Source organism: Leuresthes tenuis, unplaced genomic scaffold (assembly GCF_036924035.1).
Source record: "Leuresthes tenuis unplaced genomic scaffold, fLeuTen1.0.hap1 SCAF_5, whole genome shotgun sequence".
Classification (NCBI taxonomy): domain Eukaryota; kingdom Metazoa; phylum Chordata; class Actinopteri; order Atheriniformes; family Atherinopsidae; genus Leuresthes; species Leuresthes tenuis.
The window spans coordinates 17,522,504-17,543,864 of record NW_027325359.1 but is presented as its reverse complement, the minus strand read 5'-3'; the positions used below and the strand labels follow the sequence as shown (position 1 = coordinate 17,543,864).

At 39.8% G+C, this 21,361-nt stretch overlaps 1 protein-coding gene across 4 annotated transcripts in view; it reads left to right on the top strand.

The window, feature by feature from the left end:
- The first annotated feature begins 11,505 nt into the window (after positions 1 to 11,505).
- ppip5k1b (diphosphoinositol pentakisphosphate kinase 1b) overlaps positions 11,506 to 21,361 on the top strand; it is a 44,985-nt gene continuing 35,129 nt past the window's right edge. For all 4 annotated transcript variants that reach the window (XM_072386330.1, XM_072386329.1, XM_072386328.1 and 1 more), the window contains exons 1-6: positions 11,506 to 11,688; positions 16,186 to 16,711; positions 17,430 to 17,625; positions 19,090 to 19,180; positions 20,687 to 20,772; positions 20,984 to 21,138. In XM_072386330.1, coding sequence (XP_072242431.1) covers positions 16,535 to 16,711; positions 17,430 to 17,625; positions 19,090 to 19,180; positions 20,687 to 20,772; positions 20,984 to 21,138 — 705 coding nt within the window. In that variant the 5' untranslated portion in view covers positions 11,506 to 11,688; positions 16,186 to 16,534. The remainder of the gene's footprint in view (positions 11,689 to 16,185; positions 16,712 to 17,429; positions 17,626 to 19,089; positions 19,181 to 20,686; positions 20,773 to 20,983; positions 21,139 to 21,361) is intronic.

Below are 21,361 nucleotides of genomic sequence, written 5' to 3'. Positions count from 1 at the left end.
GGTGGAGGAAATATTCAGATCTCATTCAGAAAATGAAGAATGCCCTATACCAGTATGAGTGTTTAAGGGAACATAAACGTAGCTGAAGTATTAAAGTAAAATTACTGGCTTAGTGAGTCTATATTTAGCATATGACATCATATGATTATTGATAGAGATCAATGTGGAGGTGGAGAAGTTTTATTCTGTAAACTTTTTTCTTCTCTTTTCTTCTTCTTTCCAAGAAAAAAACAGTAGTTTCTGATGCAGAAATTTGTTTCCAGTTTCTGGGCTCTGGACTCAACTATGAGACATCAGATCATTTGAAAATTTATTGAAACAAAAATAGCTTAATCAGTCCTCAAAGGGAAATTATATTGTCAGGGTGTAACAACGACTGATTGAAGGTTTAAATAAATGGTCATCGTAAAGAGTCAGAAAGACTGTTGCTGTTAGCAAGAATGACCTTCCATACAGCTGAGGTGAAGAAGCCTCTGACTGAAGGAACTTTGTTTTTGCTTCACTATGTTGCATAAAGCATGTGCTGCACTGTTCATTATGTTTGACATCTTTTTCTGTTATCCATTGTGTAAATTCTTCTTCTTTAGATTGCCCAAACTACTGATCAAAGCTGTCAAATGAAAATAGCCTTCAATTTGCATTCCTTTTCACAAAAGCTGCACTAAGATTTATTTGCAGAACAAAGAAAGAAAAAGTTAATTATTGGTGTTTGCATTCAAGCAGATGTTGAATTAAGGGAAAACTGTAAGTTTGGCATACTTGTCGTAATAGCATTTAAATAGTAATTAAGTAGTATTTAAACACGTTTTACAGTTTTAAAGTGTGTAAATTATTTTATTGATGCTGCTATTGTTGAAACAGGGCTTTGAAATTGAATTAAAACATGTGTTTCTGTAGAGTCATTGCTTTTCCTTCATCACAGTATTTCAAATACAGCTTAATACTGCAAAAATGGGTTTTGAGGTGAATTCCCGACAATCGTCTACAAGTAGTTAAACCTCTGGCATTATGAGACTGTCCTCTGCCTTAAAATGTCCCTTTGAGGTGTTTGTTTATAATAAGATCTATAATTGAGTCCCAGAATATGCAACCTCTTTGGGTCATGAGAGAAACTGTCCTTGAATTGTAAATATGGCCTCCATGAAGGTCTCATTGCAAAAAGAATGTATTGTATTTTTTACCATAAACAAGTAGCTTTGATATCTAACTCTCACCAGGTGAAGTTATTGGATAATGTTATGTTTGTTATGTTTATGCATTCGGCAGACACTTTTATCCAAAGCAACGTACACGTAGGCAGATAGGGTAAGGGGGTCTTGCCTAAGGACTCCAACTGCAGGTAGTAAATTTCATGCAGGGGATTTGAACCCAGGTCTCCCACACAGAAGGTGTTATCGTTTCAATGTCACTCAGACGTGAAAAACTTGTGTGTTGGTCTTAAATTCCTGTTATGAAGACACGAACGATTGAAAGAGCTGCTGATTACTCCCTTCTTAAAGGAAACACTTGAGAATGACATTTGCTCTGATGTGGAAACGCTTATATGAGTTGTGTTTTCCTTCTACTGCTTGTTGGTATGAATATTCACATCATTATGGGTTAAACAACTTGATTGTTTCAATTGGAGGACTTGCTGTGCCTTATACAGTACATAAAAGTAAATTAACGTCTTGTAGATTAAAACAGTAACTTGGGTAATGTCTAATATTGCTTTATTATATCAAATTGCCAATTATTATTATTATTATTAGAATAGAATAGACTTTATTGCCATTGCACACCAGGGTATAATGACATATTATAACTATTCGTCAATAGATGAAATCACTTTATTTGTGTTTTGCAGTGTTGCGAATAAAAAAGGAAAAAAAAGTCATCAGCTGTATTTGTTTGAGTTTGTTTGCAAGCATGTGGTTGCCCGTTTCAACATGCACACAGTACTCAGTGTGTCAGCTGCTACTTTCTGTGTGCATTCAGCTTAAAGTCAAACATGCTAAACCTTGGCCTGAGGTTGAGGAAAGGTGTGTCTCCCACTCGTCTCCGCCAACCTATATTCAGAGGTGCCAACACTGGCTCTGTGTGCCGAAACCCTTACACTCACCTACCACCGACATCTTCAAAGGCGTAAGATTTAACAGCTGATTTGCTCTAATTTTGGGTGTGTTTGTAGAGTCAGTATTTATCCAGCAGATATTATAGAAACACAAGGTTTACTGACCATCATTCATGTCAATCAGCTGTTGCATGGTGACATATCTGAGGAATGTAGACATCTCAAAATATCCAAAGCAGTTTATGTTGCAGCTTTTTCACTTTTTAGAGAGAAAGTTCACCTTAAGGTATATGTTATTTTTGTCAATCAACATTGTCTTCCACATTTATGGAACAGTTATGTATTTACATACACCTAATATTAGTGACTCTACGTGTAAGGCTGCGGTTCTTGAGATTCCAAATTGGTCATAAATCTGTTTTATTTAAAAGTTGATGAAAAAACGGTATCATAACTCCAAGTGCCAAGAAACAGAGTAATTGTCTACACAGATTATGATTCAGACATAAAAATCCGACAAAGGGCAATCAGATCGTGCATCTTTTGCCCAAGCCGATATACTATTTCTATAAGGTTCCATTTGTGCAAAAAATACGTTCACATGTGCAGTGCTTTTGTCCTGCTGAACATGTGACAATGCAGTTGTATGTGTTTATGTAATTTTGAACCATACTCCAGTTGTGCCAAAACTACTTTGTCTACATAGACAAAACTAAAAAAAAAAAAAGTTTAGCTGTTTAGCAAAAAAATGTTTGCTAAACTGGTAAAACATTTGACAGTTTTAAATCAACTTTAGTTTGTACTTCTGTAGTCTTCTGTGGACTCTCTGTTGTCTGATTTTATCCTCATGAATGTAACAGTCGCTATGAAATGATTGTTGCCATAAAATCTGTGGGACAGACGAGTGAGCAGCAGTGAGTGCCACCGATTTGCGCAGTTTTCATCAGTTCTCGATCTGGAAATGGCTTTTATCAACTTTGCTATCCTGTTGGATATATTTTGGTTCAAACAGGCCTGGTTCTAATTTGCTTGATCAATACTAAGACTAATGATAAAGTCAAATCCAAGAACTTTGAATAATTTGGCCCCATGGAAGGCAAGGAATTGAACCACTGTTGTGTTTTTGTTCAAGGTAGTAAAGAAACCCTCTCTTGGAAATGATAGTATCATCTGTCTGAGATTTGACCAAGGTTGTTAAAATGTTGAATATATGGGCTTTTTACATTGGACAGACTATTTATCAAAGCACAGAAGGACTCTCCTACAGGAAAAGTGGTGTGTTTTCACAGTCTTGGTTGTAAAGAGAATATGTGTTTATGGCTATAGTGCCGAGCTGACTCACAAAATCAGCAATGTTCCATTTCAATGACTGTAGCATCCTGTCTCCTACCGGTTTATACAATACAACATGCAAATTCTACCTTGAATGTCCCTTTTGTTCTTAAAGAAGTTCTCAATCCAGCTATTTTCTTTTAATGAGTTGCTTGAGCTGTGCTCATGTTCACTGTAAACTGTTCTGTATACATGTGTGTCTTGATGAACCTACACGTGTGTCTTCGTTGACACCAAGCGATGGGCTTGCGTGACTAGCTTTAGTTCATTTAAAGTCTCTGTGAGTGCCGGCTTGATCCGCAACAAGATGCATTACACAGCAGAGTCTATGTGAAAGACCTCACTGAGTGGACGAGGGAGGTCAACACAGAGATGCTTCTGTTTTCTCTTTTCTCCGACTCAAATGATTCAAATATGAGACGCCCCGTGCTGGAAACAACCTGGAATATTGCTGACACAGGTTTACAAACAGGATCAACTGCAAGCAAACTGAGGCTTTTTCTTCAGGGTGACAAATTTCAACCACAGGAAAAGTGCTGAGGCATCTGTTTCAGTTGACAGACTTTCTGTTTTCAGACAGGGCCTTTCACACACGCCTATATTTCCACTCACATAGATACTTTCATACACAACATGCCTGAGCATATTGATGATAGGAATCTTGTTGTGGTTGCAGATAATTAATTAGACATTTCAGCCTCTCTCATAGGGAATTTCCATCCTAAGATGAGAAAAAAATGAAAGCATATTTAATATTTATTTTTAGTCATGCTAGTAATCTCGATGCCATTCTCAGCCTGGTTCTGTCATCAGCTAATTTCTTTGCTCCAGATTTAAATACCTCAACAACTCTTGCATTAAAACAGAATTTGATAACCTTAAGAAGAAGGTGAATAAATGGAACCTGTGAACTTTTCCCCATCCCTCTCTGCTGTGCTTCAGGTCTCTCCAAAGCCAGTACAAAAGGCTGTCATGCACACATATGCTGGTAACCATGATGACTTTCAAAGTTATAGTGATACTGATTAACACTGGTTAAAGACACTATGAAGTTTATGTTTGTGAATGAGTGAAATACTTTAAAAGCTATTTAATGAATAAACATCTCATGTGACACAGTCTAGGGATGGTAACTCTGGGGATCTCTGGACCTCCTTGACTTCAATGAGAGCAGATGTGGTAGTATGTGATCAGTGCCATTAATGTCTGTCTGGCTTGGCTGGCAGAATGAAAAGTTGTCATTTTCCTTCTCAAGAAATACAAGATACAGTACATGTGATCTCACCATTATTCCGTATCACTCCCTCTTCATCACATAGTTACGCGATCCTCCCCCAAACCTAATAAAAAAGTTTTGTTGCATTCCGGGGCCCTAAAAAAAAAAAGAAAAAAGCTTTTGCTGTTATTTTTCAGCTGTTTTCTGTAAAACTGCTGTGCAAGTTTCTGTGATGTAAAAAATGCTGGACAGAATTATTGAAACTTTATCATAAAGTGAAAAAATGGCAAAAGAAGAACCCTTCAAATTCTAACAATTTGATTTATAAAACACTACTTGCAGAGCTTGTAACGCTGATCCTGTTTCCTGAGCCTAAGCACCACTGTTTGTTTAAGTAGACATTGGCAAGCTAATGCGTTTGTCTAAGATGTGTTAGCATCTTGCCCAAAGCACCACAGTCTCACAGCTTTACCCACAAGGCTGCACACGGAAAAGAGAAATCTTTCACAAATCACATTCACATGACTCCTGAGACATAAAAATGACAGCATCTACACATATGGAAGTCTGGAATTAGAGTGACCCCTTAAACAAACAGACTTACACTTACAGATTTAGAAATTAAGTAAGTGAAGAAGTTTAAATACAACACAATAATGGACAGAGGCAGCGTCCAGTAGGGTATAAATGAACAGAAAGATGAACACACCTGTAATGTACACAACCACTTCCTTTGCACCAGCAAATATTCTATATTAGAATATATTACATTATAAATGTCAGCGGTCTGTGCATCAGAGCACCTCAACAGTTTACAGAGTAAGGATTTTGCACATGACCGAATATGCGTAAACATAGACAAAGACAGGCTCTAAGACTGCCAGGGGAAATAGAAAATATATCAATGAATATAGATTATATGCTTTTGACAGGATATTTTTCAACAGTTGATATTTCTTACATGTGTTGTCCCAACAACATCCCAGGGCCAGGCAGCTTGTTGGAGATGCCAGAAAATGATCCCAGAGTTCCTTTCTGTGACTGAAATAAGCTCAAAAGGTTTGGTATTTTAGCTGATTGTACATAGCAATAATTGTAAAGAAAATGGAAAAGAAAAAGATGATATACATACAGATGTTATGGCGTCATGGCCCTGTGATGGACTGGCGACCTGTCCAGAGTGTACCCTGCCTTTCGCCCGATGACCGCTGGGATAGGCTCCAGCGCTGTTGGTTTCCTTAGCTAGGAAATTGTTTTTGAATTGCCTCTGTATGTATGAATTGGACTAATTTTGAATTTAAGGAATTGGATTTGATTGGATTATGATTACAAAGAATTGGACTCTAATTGGATTGAATTGGACGGTATCCTGAAGTGCTTCGAGATGACATTTGTTGCAATTTGGCGCTGTGTGTGTGTGTGTGTGTGTGTATGTGAAACTAAATAGTTTTGAAATTCTCTCACAGGCAGGAACATTTCTCTGAGCCCCCCTCTATATCTAAGGGTATATTTCTATGTATATTGAAATATGTCAAAGGAACCATTGAATCCTTTTTCTGAAACTCTGAATTCTATGAGAAAACCATTTGACCCTTTTTTTAAATGAATTGTGCTATATCTATCCTTGGTCAGAAGATGGCACCAACTTTGTCTCAAGACAGTTTTCTTCACATGCACTGATCTCTAATCAACAGGCGATCTTGCAGTTTGTCACTCACAAAATACATATGTATAGTTAGACATTAAGACAAAAGCTTTCCTCTATCTTAAATGTAGTTACAAAAATTCTTAATATAAAAATGAAGGCTGCTTCAAGTTATAAGGGGTCCTTTCAATCAGTCCTGGCTTGGCATCTACCCCTACTATCCATTACAAACAGGGGTCAGTGTGTGTGTGTGCATGTGTGTTGACACAGTCTCTTGCAGCCTATCAAGAGGGAGGACAAATTTTTTTTACAACCTCTCCAAAGAAGTGAATGCTTGCTTTATAGCTGCCAGGGCTGGCTCACTAAATATGTGTGTGTGTGTGTTCGGGACACATTGGCAAATCCGAACAAAATTTATGAAGAGATCTTGTGCTCAATTTTCTCTGCTTTTTTTGACAGTGACAGTATTTTTTTCTAAAAGTAAATCAGAGATGTAGTGATATGTCACAGTCACAAGCTCCAGGACTCAGAAGAACAATGAGTTTGGAGTAACTTCCACCCGTGGCACCAGTGCAAAGACATACATACTGATGACTTACAGCAGTGTGGGGAGACTAATGAAAATGAGACCTTAGATCTTTAAATGAGGAGCGCTTTACCACACACCTTAAATAAAGAAAATAAAGGCAATGTATCTGGTTTCTAGACTTTCTCTATTCTGGGATCGTAGTCTTACACCTTTGTAGGTCAGGCCGAGAAAGAATAACAAGTAACAAAGTCTGCTAACATGACAAAAAGTCCAGGAACTCCAATCTGGGGTTTCCAGACTGCACAGTAAAACTACTGGAGCACCCAATAACTCCTGCAGTTACCATAAAACTGTATTTAAAAGTTGTGAAACACACTCTGTCTTTCAGTCATTTTATTGCCATTTACTGGTTCAGAATCACATTTCCTGGGTCTCTAGGAATAGATTTCTTTAAAGTTAAAGTATGTATTTGAATAAAATGCACCCAGACAGACCTCAGCCCAAAAGGGACCCCACTGGCCAATATCGTGATATGATTTTGTTCAAAGAATATCTTACCTCCAAAAATGAAGACAGCAACTACATGTGAATTGTCAAAATGGCTCCCATCAAGTAGATATCAGCATAGTGCAAAGGATGTGTTTTAGTCCCAGCCACGGTGCGTTTTTAAACCTAAGCAAAAAGTTTTGATTTCAAACACTATCCAGGTGATGTTATTGCCTAAGCCTGAGGAGAAAGTGATGCTGTTACATGTTGTTACTGAGGCAAGCTGCACAATGGAGTCCATGAAGGTGACAGTAGCTTGTAAAAATATTGTATTTTCCCTCTTTTCACAGTTTTAGTCACATGACTCTGTTTTGTGTTCAGGGGCACGTCTGATCATTGAAGGCTCTGCACAGAACTGCACCTTTTTCATTTTAGTTGATTTGCCTCCTGTTTTTGTTTTCTGTTGAATTTCTGGTTCAGTCTTGGTCTTCTTGTGTTCATTGCTCTGATAAAGATCCATCTCTCTCTTTTAGTTGCTTTTTTTTTCTGGTTTACGTGTGGTCTCTGCTTTTGAAACATTCCTGTTGTAGTCCCTGTCATGTCCTTGTCTGTCAGCTGTTGTTTTGCTCACTCTTTCTTCTTGTTCTCTGTTGCTTCACTTGTGTCTTTTTATCCGATTAGTTCTCAGTGTGTATATACAGCCTCGTCTTTCCGTCTGTGCTTTGTTAGTCCATCTGCTCAGTCTGCCTGTTTCTATACACTTCCCCCGCGTCTCCCTGCCATGTCACCAGTTGTTTTTTTCCTGTCGTTGCACTTTTTGTTTCATCACATCAGCTTTAATTAAAGCCTTGGCAGCTTCTTGTGCTCTGGTCACTTACCCTGATCATTAATAACCAAAAGAAATAATGATAAATATGGTGATCAAATTAATCCTGGTATAAAACAAATAAAGAAAATGTGAATATATGGGTGCGGTGATATCACTTGATAAAATGTAAATTCAGAGAAGGACATTTCTTGCAAAGGACGGGCTTTTTTTTTCTAAATGTCTTTCAGGAGATTTTAAAAATTCCTTTTCTGTCCACTGTTTGCATTCAGATTAAAGGCTCAGATATCGGACTGAATGAATCGCACAGCTTGAGTCAGATAACAGAAATGATCTAATGAAGCAGCAGCCCTGGTAACTACATGGCAGCATTTATTCAGCACTCTGTGGAAAAAGGGCCCCTGAAATGAAAAAAATGTTGCATTATGAAATAAAAATATCCTGGAATAGTTTTTTTTTTTCAATAAAACAGACATTTTCTTGTGTATATCTATTTGATTTATTAATAGGTTTCTACATTCATATTTAGGCCTGTTTTTATTGATTTAAATGCCATCCCATACATAGCTACATTTCACTGATAGTTATTGTAATATGTTTTTTTTTTCTTTAGTTGCAAGTAAAATTGTTGCATTGAGCGTTTTTAAAAATCATATTGGTTTCATCTCCATGACTACTGTAATAAATGGCTGTTTATTTGCTGCTACACTAATGACATAAAGTGAGAAATGTGAGTGGAATCTGGTATAAAAACCAGTTGGATTTTCACAAACTGTGGCAGAATCTGTGGAACAGAAACGATCTTCCCTTTTTTCAGGAAATCTGTTGAAGAAAGTGAGTATGAACAAAAGTTTAAGGAATATAAGACAAAAATGGTAAATCAACTATTCTCACATAGTCGACCACTCAAAATGCTTCCACACTGCAAGTCACAGTCACCCGTTCACACACAGCATGTATATACAATGTTACGGAATATGCAATATTGTTTTCTCCATCGCACACATTCACACACCGATGGATGCATCGGAGGCATGTGGTCCAAGGAAGTCAGTAATCAAACTGCTGACCTTCTGATTAACAGATCAGATCTTCCTCCTGAGCTGCCTTATGTTTTCTCAGAAGGAAACACAGAGAGATGCTGAACGAACTCTTTCACCTCTTTAGTGACTGTGTTCACTCTTCATCCTTGGAAAGTACAGAAGAAAAAGTTTCCTGTTGTGTTTGTTTATTTTCTCAAACTATTTATTTGAGTACGGAACAAAATCAGTCCCAGTGCTCACATTTAACCGGAACGTCTCTGTAGGTGCCTATAATCTGGCTGCTGACAGTTTGATAATGTTCCAGTGCTGCACATTTTGAGCCAATCTTTCTCATTTTTCATCTTCGCCTCAGTCGCCTCATGAGCTGAGTGTGTCCTCAAACAGAGAAAGACTTGTTTTTCATCAGGCTTTTAAAATTCAGGAGGAGCATCAGTGATATGAACCCACTAACTCAGTGAAGACAGAGCTCCTCAGAGAGCATTTAGGCTTTTTTTTAATGCATTACATAATTTCAAGTGTTTAAAAGGAGTTTTTTGGATGCTGGTTATTTGGTGAGAGGGGGATGACAAGACAGGCAGAGGGAGGCGTACTGGTTCTTAATGAACACTGCTTCCTTATGTCGCAGCACAGACTGGCTTCTCTTGTCCTGCGGTATGACGGAGCAGACGCTCCACATTTCCTTGACAGGTTGCCAGACTCCCATCACCTACACCAGGTTGGTTGTCCGGCAGCAACCAGGGCTGAACTGACTCCGGTAACAGCTCAAAAGGAAGCAAAGGGAACTCTGGTGTTATGGAAATCTGTGAGACTTGTTTGTGACCCCTTTTCTTTTAACCTAATCAAGGGGTGTTAAGTTGCTTTTTCTTTTGTCCTTAACACAATATAAGAGATGCTTTGCATATTTTGAAGAACTGCAGTTAGGAGTAGTCTGATCTAATCCAAGAGAAAGGCGATAAGACAAAGATAAAAGCATCAGACAAATGCATGAAGCAATATATTTCATGATGTTGAATAAGACACCAGTAACAGGTTTGAACATCTTAAATCTGTTAAGGATAAGTGGCAGCAGGTCATTAACAAAACTGGGTCTGTGAGCCTGAGGCCTTCAGAAGTAAAGAGTGTATGAGCAAGTATTTCAATAAGTGCATGCTTTGCATTTTTTGGTGTAAAACTTAAATTAATTTGGGGACACCACAATATATAATAAGAGACTTCAAAGAAACTTCCGCATACAAGTGTCAGGGACTGTGGTGAGGTAGGACCCAGATGCAGCTCTTTGGATTCAAAAAAGGTTTATTTTCAAAAACAGGGAGCAAAAGGCAAGAACAAAAAGCGTGGCAGAGCCCGATTCAAAAATACTTAAACGTTGACAAAAAAACAAGACTATGAAATATAAAACAAGACTATGATTAACTGTGACAAGACTATGAATAAATAACTATGAACAGGACTGTGATAACAAGACTATGGCTATGAGGCAGGAAACCAGACTTATCTTCAGTGACTGAGGCATGAAGGGTTGATGAGGATTCTGCAATGGGTGAAAGGAAACCAGGAGACTAAATACTGTGGGAGTGATCAGTGAATGCGGTGCAGCTGTGAGCAATGAAGCAGGTGACGTGAGTGAGACTAGGTGGCAGAGGAAAAACATGACCAGAACATAACCTGAAAACAAGACTAATAAAAGAAACTGTGACATGAACATAAACTGTGACAGAGAAAACCTAAACTGTGACAACAAGGCACAATACCAAATAGTAATGGTCTTCGACCCTCAAGCGGCATAGCATTGAAACATTTTTTTTTAATACATTTGTGATAGCAGTGACAAAGACACTGCAGAATGTTGTTCATCATGTTTTTAACGTGATGAACAAGAAAACAACAAAATAAAAGCAAGATGGATGCCATGCCCTTCTGACTAAAAAGGAAAGGGACCATCCTGCTTTTTATCAGCACATATTTCAAAAGCCTGCATCTGGAATAACATGGGAGCGCAGTGCCTATGGCATTTCTCATACATCTATGATTGCACTGTTAAAGCTTTCAGAGAAAGCTTTGCTCATTTTAGCAAAACATTGCACACCACATTCTGAACATGATAACTGCAGTACTGTTCCATAGTCTGAATACAGGTGCTTAACTGGCCTGCCTGTCTCCCAAATTGAAAACATCTGAAAGGTTTCGAAATTCGAAAAAGTGCAACAGAAGAAGCAAACATTTTCCCCATCAATTTCTTTGAAGCGCATAGTTGTAGTGCAGCCCATCGGCCGCTAGGTGGCAGCAATGGCGCTGTTTTTGAAAATTCAACTTTAATGTTCAGTACGAGGTGAAGAAAAAAAAAAGAAAAAGAGAGCGAAGGAAGGAAGCTGGCGGCGATAGCAGCTCAACACGGCAGCGGTGACCGGACGTGAACTTTAACGTACAGCCCACAACTTTATCGTTAAAAGAAAAAAAAAAGAAAACCAATTGAGGCAACAGCCGCTTCCCCTCACCACAGTCAAGTCAGTGGAAACAAGGAAGTGAACAGCACACTGACTTCCAGTTGTTTTCCGCCGGTAAGTCTTACACTTAAATGCTTTTGTGTGTTCTCACGCGCGGCTTTTGGGTCCTGTGGTCCAGGAAAGCAGGTTTTTTTTCTGTTGTTTTGTTGGAAATGGACAAAGGCAGACCACCGTTTCACGTTTCATAACTAACGTATAGTTTCCAGGAGTTGTGTGTAGTGAGCAAACCGTCACACATTTCTAATGCGCCCATTCATTGTATTTTAAAGCACTTTGACGCGCAGATTGTGTTTTGGAACAGGCTGCTGGACACCTGTAAACCACGGGTGCTGATTTTGAAGGCTGAATCTCCAAGACAGCGAGCGGTCTGGTGTGTCGACGCTGATTCGGCTACTTTCTGGATGGAAATGAGAGAAGTGAATCTGGTTGTCTTGACGTGTGCTTCTGATGTGTCAAATGGAATACTTTATATACCAGACAAACTAAAGTAGGAAATCCACACATCCGTTTTTACATTTCCACGGCTGAGAGCGACGTGTTTTAGGCTGTGACGCTTTACACGTATCGAATTCAATTTCTTAACCTCTTTATTTGGCATGCATAAGGGAGGTCCGATAACAGGCATTGTGCCGGCTGATGTGGACCTAAAGAGAAAGTTGTGGTAACAGACGAGTTGTTATTGAAACATCGAGGGACTCTTGCATGAGAATGAGATGACACAATACAGGTAATATAACAATAGCACTATAAATATGGCAAATAATCTTTCACAATATGATGGAAAAGCTTTATTAGTCTGTTATAAGTCACATGGAATTAATTGATGAACAAACCCGTTCATTCCACTTCATTTGGCGTGTTTGGTGTCATTTATGAGCTGTTGTCGTCTTGAAATAGCCACCTTTGCCCCATATTTGAATTGATCTGTCAGGACCACATCTTCCCCTGGTTATCCATTGTTGTTATATCTGGTCTCAGTAACATTTGCTGCTGCTGAGATGCTCCTGAGGGGCCCCAGAAACTTTCGTTTCATTGTAACCCAGGAGGCTTTGCACTTGATTTAAGCTACTGTATCAATCAAAAGCTTAGAAGTCCTGTGTCTGTCTGTGTATTGTAAATCGCCTCGTAAACCCTTCAGAGGTCTCCTCTGCAGCGAGACTTGTTTGGGTTGATGAGTGAGAAATGATGGGGCCGTTTTGCACGAACCAGCAAGAGTTTTACGCGCTCAGCTTTCAGTTTCTGAAAGCTCATTTCTCAACTACTCAAAGCTTACAAAGAGCAAGTGTAGCTGCTGACCTGCTGGTGGTTGTATCCTGATAACCAGCACTTTTTATCTTTGGCTCTGCAGTCATATTTTTGAGGGATGAGAATCATCTGCTTATCAATAATTAACTGCTTCGTTAATGATTTAAATGTCTTCAGATAACAGACGGGGAGAAAAGGGGTGACTTCTTCTTCCTCTTAACTTATAAAGGGACCTACAGATGTTAGAATTGATCCCTGTGTGTGTGAATAAGACTTACAGAGAAACTGTTGCACAGTGTGTCGGGTTTCTCATATGTTATCATGGAAAAGCTAATGACCCGCTCCTCCCTGCCATATCCAACACTCTATCTGTGGTAGATGTTGTCAAAGGTTAAAAGCCTTTTTATTGGGGCTGCGTTGTGATGACGGAGGTGAGTCTTCCCTGGAAGACGACCCACAGGTGACAGCTGGGGATGGTGTTAATCAGCCCCCTAATTTATTCATGAGTTTTATTTTTCAAGGGGAACAATCTGCCTGGCAGACAGGAGCTGGCGCTGAATTGACTTTCTGTCAATGTTCTTTGTCTTTTTTTTTTTTTGGTTTAATCATCACTTAAAGGATCATTAAGTAGTTTATGACTTCAGTCCAGCTAAATGGTGTCAATATGTTACAGCTTATGTCGCCAGTGCTGTGATAATTCACTTTATCCTTGGGTGACAAAGCAATACTTGTTTCTGTGTAGTTTGAATGTGAAATGCAGGAGGATTTTTGTTTGATTGGTTCTTGAGGACATGGGTCTAAACTAAATGCACATGGTATCAAGAAAACTTTGCTGGATTTGAACGGGTTCTTGTTTCATCAGTACATCATCGTGGGGGGGCACAATACCACACAATACCTTAATAATAGCCCCCCCACGGGGTTAGTAGGTGGACTCCAGAACAAATGTTGCACAGTCAGACATCCGCGTTCTCTTATGCGGTCCCTCCGAAATATTTTTGGATTGCAGTGAGCTGTGTGCTGACGGCTCCAGTCAGCATTGTGTGAAGTTTTTCTTATGACCTGAACACCAGTCAGCCACTACATTAAAACCTTTTACATGTCAAACCGACAACCGATACCTTATTCGTTTATATGTTCTCTATGTTGCTTGCTGACGAGCTGTTGACTCTAGAAAGAAAATGTGTACCAGATACTATCCGCACCGCCATGTCACGACACGTAATCATCTCTGATTGAAATATGAATCGTTGCCTGCGTTTCCTGCCATGTTTTCTGGCTGCACATAATGTTAGCAAGACCTGTCCCTGAGCTATGCGCTGCACTTTAATACTATCATCTGGGGGACACTTGGCATGAAGTGTCGGCCTGTTGAGGTTTCTGTGATTTCCCTCTGGTGCGGGGGCTTAATTTTCCAGCCCTAGTAGCGCCTTAAGTTTCATGTACATGGCGTAACAACGTCTGAGTAAACTCCGGCTCAGCGCTCACAGTAGTAATAGGTATTTATTTACGAGTTTATCTCTGTTAGTGGTCTTCGACCTCGGTCCGGCTCGAAGGGCCGCGTCGTGGTTTAGTGTGGCCTGTCATCGCCTCGGAGCTTTGTAGTGATGAGTTATCTTTGGGTTCCATAGCTGGCACCTAACACCCTGGACTCCCAGTTTCTGTCCTGCAGGAGAGGACAGTTATTTTTGGGTACCAAGGTTAGGCAGGACGGCATGCGAGACTCAGCTGAGGTATGTCCGGGCAGAAAGTCCAGGACACGTGGAGGTTGTGCCTGCTCTTTGGCAGCCAAGTGTGTTTAATGGGCCCAGTAAAATCATCTGGGCGGCATGTGAGTGGACTTGACTTTAAATAAGTTCCCCTGCTCCGCTCGCCTGCTTTTGAAGGCTTTTCCCCTTCACTCAGCTGTTTGGTGTGGGTGGACGGCATTGCACTGATGAGAGACACATGAGCTGAATTTGGCTGTGCGTTGTGTTTGATGCATTTCTGCTTCTCGTTTGGATACGTCGCTCTTTGGCTGTGGCTCAGCTCAGGAAATGACGCAACAGTCACGTTTCTCTGCCGTGTACAGTCGGACCACATCGCAGATAAGCACGCTCACCAAATAAAACCTGTAAATGTATGAATGTTTTTTTGTTTTTTTTTCGATGAGAGGCTTGAACTCCCGATGAGAAAAGTGCACGACAGTCTGCAGCTCTAGTATGTGTGCAGCAGTGTGTGTAGTCACAGCATATTATTTTGTGTTTTTGGGTCAGCTTATGTGTGCGTTTAATGATTTTTATTCGTTTAACTTGTGTACTTTGTACAGCTTTGTTTTTAGAAAGGGACATTATGAGGTTTGGCTGAATTTTTTCTTGTTTTTATTCTAAACTACCAGTATCCATAAATCAAAAAAAAAAAAAAAAATGGCAACAAATCTATTTGCTCTGCTTCCCAGAATGCCTCTGTCTAAACAAATTCTGAGAAACGGCTTCAGTGTTGCATCAGCACGTCAGGGAAGCAACTTATGGCTTAACTGTATGAGGCAAACGTCAAAGGAGGCTTAGTAGTGACTATATATTTGTGATCTGTTGACTGAACAACGAACAGGACTGACTGGACTTTATAGAGACCCACATTAAGATGTAAAACAACAATGTGGTTGTGATTTAACAGGGAAAATAAAAGCTAAAAGAATAGATTAAAACTGCATTTTACACAGCCCTTTTAATGAAAGACTCAAAGGGGAATGCAGACCAGAGTTATGTAATGCAACTTGTGTTTCAGTAGATGGACAGACTGACTGAAGCGCAGGAGCTGTCACCATGACAACAACTAACATAAAACATGGGTGATTTACAAAACTAAGGTGTCAGCAGTGGGCTCGCATCAAGTAAATGATGCTGTTGTGAGTAGTAAAGCTGTCAGGAGCGAAAGCCTCTTCGGTGAATTTGACTGGAACGTCTGTTTTGTGCATATGGAGAATCCAGCATTAACCTCAGACATGCCACTCAGAATGTGGAACTGAATTGTGCTTACTATGTGCTTATTTTAATCCTAACTATGATGCATGTCAGATGTCAGACTGTTGTTAATTTGATTGTTAATGAATTGAGCTTGGTTGAGCCTTAACGTTTCTCAGTACTTCACTATAAGGAGGAGTCACTTGCTTGTGTCATCCTTAGAAATTGGATTAAAAGGGACCACTGCACCAACCCACACTGTTTTTTTTTCTTTTTTTTCTTTTTTCTAATGTTTGTTGAGTTTTACCCAAATGACTTATTTTCAACCAGCTGAACAACTAGTTTCTTTCTTCTGTCTTCCCAGGGTGACCTGAATGGTGTGCAAATGTTGACCTGTTAGAAGAGAAGTTTCCAGGCTGGGACATGTTTTTTCCCCAAGCCTCCTCTGTGCTGAAGCGAGGACTTTCGTTACCAAGATCTTGACTGTGTGCCTCAACACTCCTTATTTTCTACCTCCAAGGAGGCCGCTGCTCTTTTTCTACCTCAGCCTGTATTATGAAGCTGCAGTAGCAGTTCCTTCGCTTCGTCTACAGATCTCAGGTGTCGTGTAATACGGCTGACTGGGTTTCTCCCTGCCTTGCCACCGTCATCACTACCGTAACCCCCCTCTGGGAAGGGCCTCCTCAAGCAGCTATGCTACTCAAGGGTTTGTGATGTCCGAGCCCTGCAAGGGACGAGGACCAGCGAAAGAACAAGGGCGGATTCACAGAAACGTTCCTCGGTTTGTGGTTGGTTGTGAAGATGATGAGCAAGACATGGGTCAAATGGAGGCTGGGATGAAGAAGGAGATGTTTCGAGAGGAGGACATGGAGGAGGATGAAGATGAGTCGGTAAGTAGCGTGTGTAAACTGATATAATCGCAGCCGAGCTGAAAGTCTGAAGAGTCTGAAACTGAAGAGCTCATTTCTCACATAGAGCAGATGGAAACCCATTGATCAGATGGGGAAAAGTAATTTCAGGTTTGGCCTGATGAAAGGTCATACTGTTACCCAAATTAAAATTAAAATAGACTGAACCTTTCAGGGTGTCTTAAAGCAGCAAAGGTATAATCAATATTTTTATATCAACAGTGGATCAAATGACTCTCACTTACCTCAAGCTTGTTAGAGCCATTAAGTGGTGTGCAGCTGGTTGCATTTAGTAGCTGAAACCTAGCTCAGCCCCCATTAGAATCTTTTCTGGGAACCAGGGTCTTTAGGGGGTCCTTTCCTCAGCCCCTCTGGTTTGATCACAGCAGCCAGGTGCTAAAAAGATGTGATTAAGTGCAATAAAAGATTCATATCCGATTTGTTTTTAACAGTGGTTACGCTCTAAGACACGAATAAAAGCAGCAATAAAAATGTAACATGGACAAAGTTTATGGTGGTACAGCTGAAGCGGATTTCCTGGTTTTGCTGTAAGAGGGGAACATTGGACTCAGAACCCCTATTTGACCAGAAACATTGACCAGCATCTAGTAATGAGTTTGTTAACAATGTTCAAAAATGAAAGAAAAAAGCTGGATTAATATTTCCTCTCTCTCTCATCGTCCCTGTCCTCTTCCACCAGCCATCAGAGCGACAGATCATTGTGGGGATCTGTGCAATGATGAAGAAGTCCAAGTCGAAGCCCATGACCCAGATCTTGGAGCGACTTTGTAAGTTCGACTACATTGACGTAGAGATTTTTCCTGAGGAGGTGATCCTGGAAGAACCTGTGGAGAAATGGCCCCTCTGTGACTGCCTGATCTCCTTCCATTCCAAAGGTAAAATTGACTATTGTTAAGACGTCCTCAGGGGGTATGTTGCCCGGTATTTTAACACTTTGTGGCTTTATGAACTTGAACGGCAGTGACATAGCGTCACCCCAGGTTAATGTTGAAAACAACAAATAGCTTTTTATATAAATCTTTTACTATGTCCGTGAGCATTGAGAGATTTTGCCAGGTTTGTGTCAGGCTGACAGAAACCAGTGCCAGTTTATGGGCAGCAGAGAGAACTGTGGGGTTGGAGGTATCCATTTAAGGCTTGAGATGAGCTCAACTCCTCTGACTAGTTGGGGTTGATGAAAACAATCACAGACAAATACAATCAATGCACATTGCCACGAACAACACACACACGCTCTATCATAAATGATATGAACACAGTGAGCAGATGTGCTCCGCATGCATATTTACTTTAAGGCTTGAGGAGTTCAAACAGTACAGTCAGTTTATGTTTCCATCTCTAAAAGCAAAAACAGCAAAGGAGTAGAACAGAGCACCTTGTTCTCTTCTAGGTATCGACCATATTGTCGAATTAACCACTTGTAATGTCCTTGCTCTCTGGATTTGATTCAACTGGACAGCCTGAGGAGGGCCTGTTTCACAGGCACTGAGAGCTCCTTTCCCTGCATGCCGTGTGTTCACAACAGCCTCCAAATGCAAATGTGACACTTAGACTTACTTCATTGAAGAAGAAACAATGAAGGAAGACTCCACAATTCGCCATGAAACATTAGAGCATGTGAAAAAGAGGGATTTACATTTCAAAGAACTGTAATTTGAACCCTCTCTCCATATTTGGATGTGAATACCCTCTTATCATAGCTGAGAGTCTGATCTTTAAGTCCATATTCATTATTTCAATGTAACTATACGACTATAATGATAAAGAATTATATCAACATGCACATATTTCCCAACCGGACTATACATACATGATATATATCTCTACATATAGAGCTATATCAACCATTCATGCTTTATTTTTTCCTTCCTGTGTGTGTGTGTTTGAGTCAGTCTGTGTCCCAAGTTACTTTTTCCATTCTATTTTTAATGCCATTTCTGGAGTGTTGCTCACATAGGCATGGGAACATGTGAGTCCAGTGTTTACTGTGTTCATTTTTACTGGAAAGGGGGAAAGCTAATATTTACTCAAACATTTAGAGCAGACATATCTGTTGTGCTCACAAGCATGCCAGTAGGAATTATTGAGTACATTGACTTTATGGTAAGGTATGGTAATAATTAGCAACCTGTGTTTATTTATGAAGATTTGTGGCTGTACTTTGTTTCTCGGCTAATTCCAGGTTAAAGCTAACGATAATACGGTATTTCAAACTGTTTCAGAGACAACAAAAGGAAACGTATTACTTGCTGGGTGACAAAGTGTTGTCTGTCACATATAAATGGAAGGTGAAGACTTTTGATCTTTGAAATGTATGTTTTTTTTTTTTAAATCTTCAGGCTTCCCTCTTGACAAAGCCGTGGAATACGTCAAGCTCAGGAATCCGTTGCTCATCAATGATCTCAACATGCAGTATTTCATTCAGGACAGGTACAGATTGAGCACACAAAGTTGAGAAAAGTGTTTTACGTGCTTCATGTGTTGCTACTTCCTGTGAAAGGTGGATCCACATACTACACATCTAAGGCTTAACAGCTGACACGCGTTACCAGAGCCATTTGTGGTGTTTTTCTCTTTTATATACCTCAAAAGTGTAAAACTTGCTCTGTAGAAACCAAAGAGATCACTAATTATAGTACAACTACTATATCAAAACAACTCTAAGTAAGCACATTTAGATGAAAAAATGCTTTTAAACATGTTGGTCCAACCGAAATCATTTAAAATCATGGATACGCTCAGCTGGACTCAAATGGCTATGGACGCCTCACACATGCTCCATATGTTTTGTAAAAATGGTAAAGTTAAGTGTATGTTAAAACATTGGAATTCCCAGTTAAGCTGCTATTTTTCGCACATTTCTCTCTTTCAGAAGATTAAACGCAAAAAAAAAAAGAAAATGTGATGAAAATCAGCCCAATGAGGCTACATGTCAACTCATGACAGCTTAAAGCGTTTTCCGGACTGTTGTTCTTTGATGACATCCTGATTTTATGATAGAATAACCAGTCAAGTAACCTAAAGACAACGTCTGTGCAAGCGAATCATTTATACTTGAGTGTAAGAAAGTTGGAAGCAGCAGAATGTCTCGAAACGTTTTACTCCCCCCCGTACCTCAGTCAAACTATGGTGGTTCCTCTCCCGTGTTTGTATATTGGAGCAAGGACAGCGTTCCGATTAAATTACCTTGGCGAGCTGTAACCATATCTCGATTAAACTGCACCTGTGACTTCGCGCTCGTCATTGTCGTAACCTTGGATGTTGCTCTTAAAGCCAATGATTAACCCTTTTAATGCACGAGTTATGAAAGACTCAGCCAAAGTGTTTTTATTTATCTTCAAGCAAAAGAAGAACAAATTATTATTATTATTGTTTTTTTATTTTACACCAATTATTTAGGGAGTTACTGAAATGTCACATGCAATGGACATTGTGCATCTGAGGAACGGAGAGAAAACGTGATGCTTTAACGTTCACTTTAGTGGCTTATGTGCAACTTTGACCAAAAAAAACATTTATTAAGGAAAAAATGTATTTCCGTCCACTCAAGCAGACATCGTGCATGTAAGGGTTAAAGAAGAATATTTTTTCATTACAAAGTTATCTTTTCCCTTTTCATGTCAGTTAAGTTCAGTTAGCAGCTCACCTTTGCCAGTAATATGGGAATAATTTTCACTAATTTGCATCGCTGACATGCGCCTCATGCAAAACGCACACCTTCTCTGACTTTATTCCCATTCTCTTGCTAAAAAGACACATAACTACCTTTTTTTGCACTGGCAAACTTTATCCTTGCGATGAACGTGACACAATTGCTGTTTTAGTACACTTTATGTAGTGTATTCCCTTCTGACAGCAACACACACGTATTGCACGACATTCACTATGGGATTTGCTCTTAGAAGCTGTCAGTAATGGTATGTGATTTTCTGTCAGGAGGGAGGTGTATCGGATCCTACAGGAAGAAGGCATCGACCTACCTCGTTATGCTGTATTAAATCGCGATCCGGACAATCCTGAAGGTGAGTTTTTACTGTGGGAGGTGTGGCTGTTTCTATACCACTATAAATCCCAGATCAGAGGTGAGATTTAATCCGACTGTGAATCAATTCAATATGCAAATTTACTTTTATGTTCCTGTTTGTATCATTAAAGACCCTGATTGAAGCATTGCTGCGTGCATGCAAGCTTCTTAAAGAGTCTGATTTAATACTTAAGTCGCACCCTGTGCAGAGTGTAACCTGGTGGAGGGGGAGGACCATGTTGAGGTGAACGGGGAGGTGTTCCATAAACCCTTTGTGGAGAAGCCTGTGTGTGCAGAAGACCACAATGTCTACATCTATTACCCAACATCTGCCGGAGGAGGCAGCCAGAGGCTCTTCAGAAAGGTAAGTGTCTCCCACACAAAGGAGTATATCAATAATCTGAATATCTAAATATGACCATATTCTGATTAGAATATTTATACGAGTTGCATCTAAGATATTCCATTCATGTCATCGGTTGCATGTTACTGAGCATAAACAGGTGACAGGTATTGCTACATTTCGTGACTCAAACAAATGACGGAGCGTTACAGTGACAGGCTCCATGGCTGCTAGGTTAGATTCT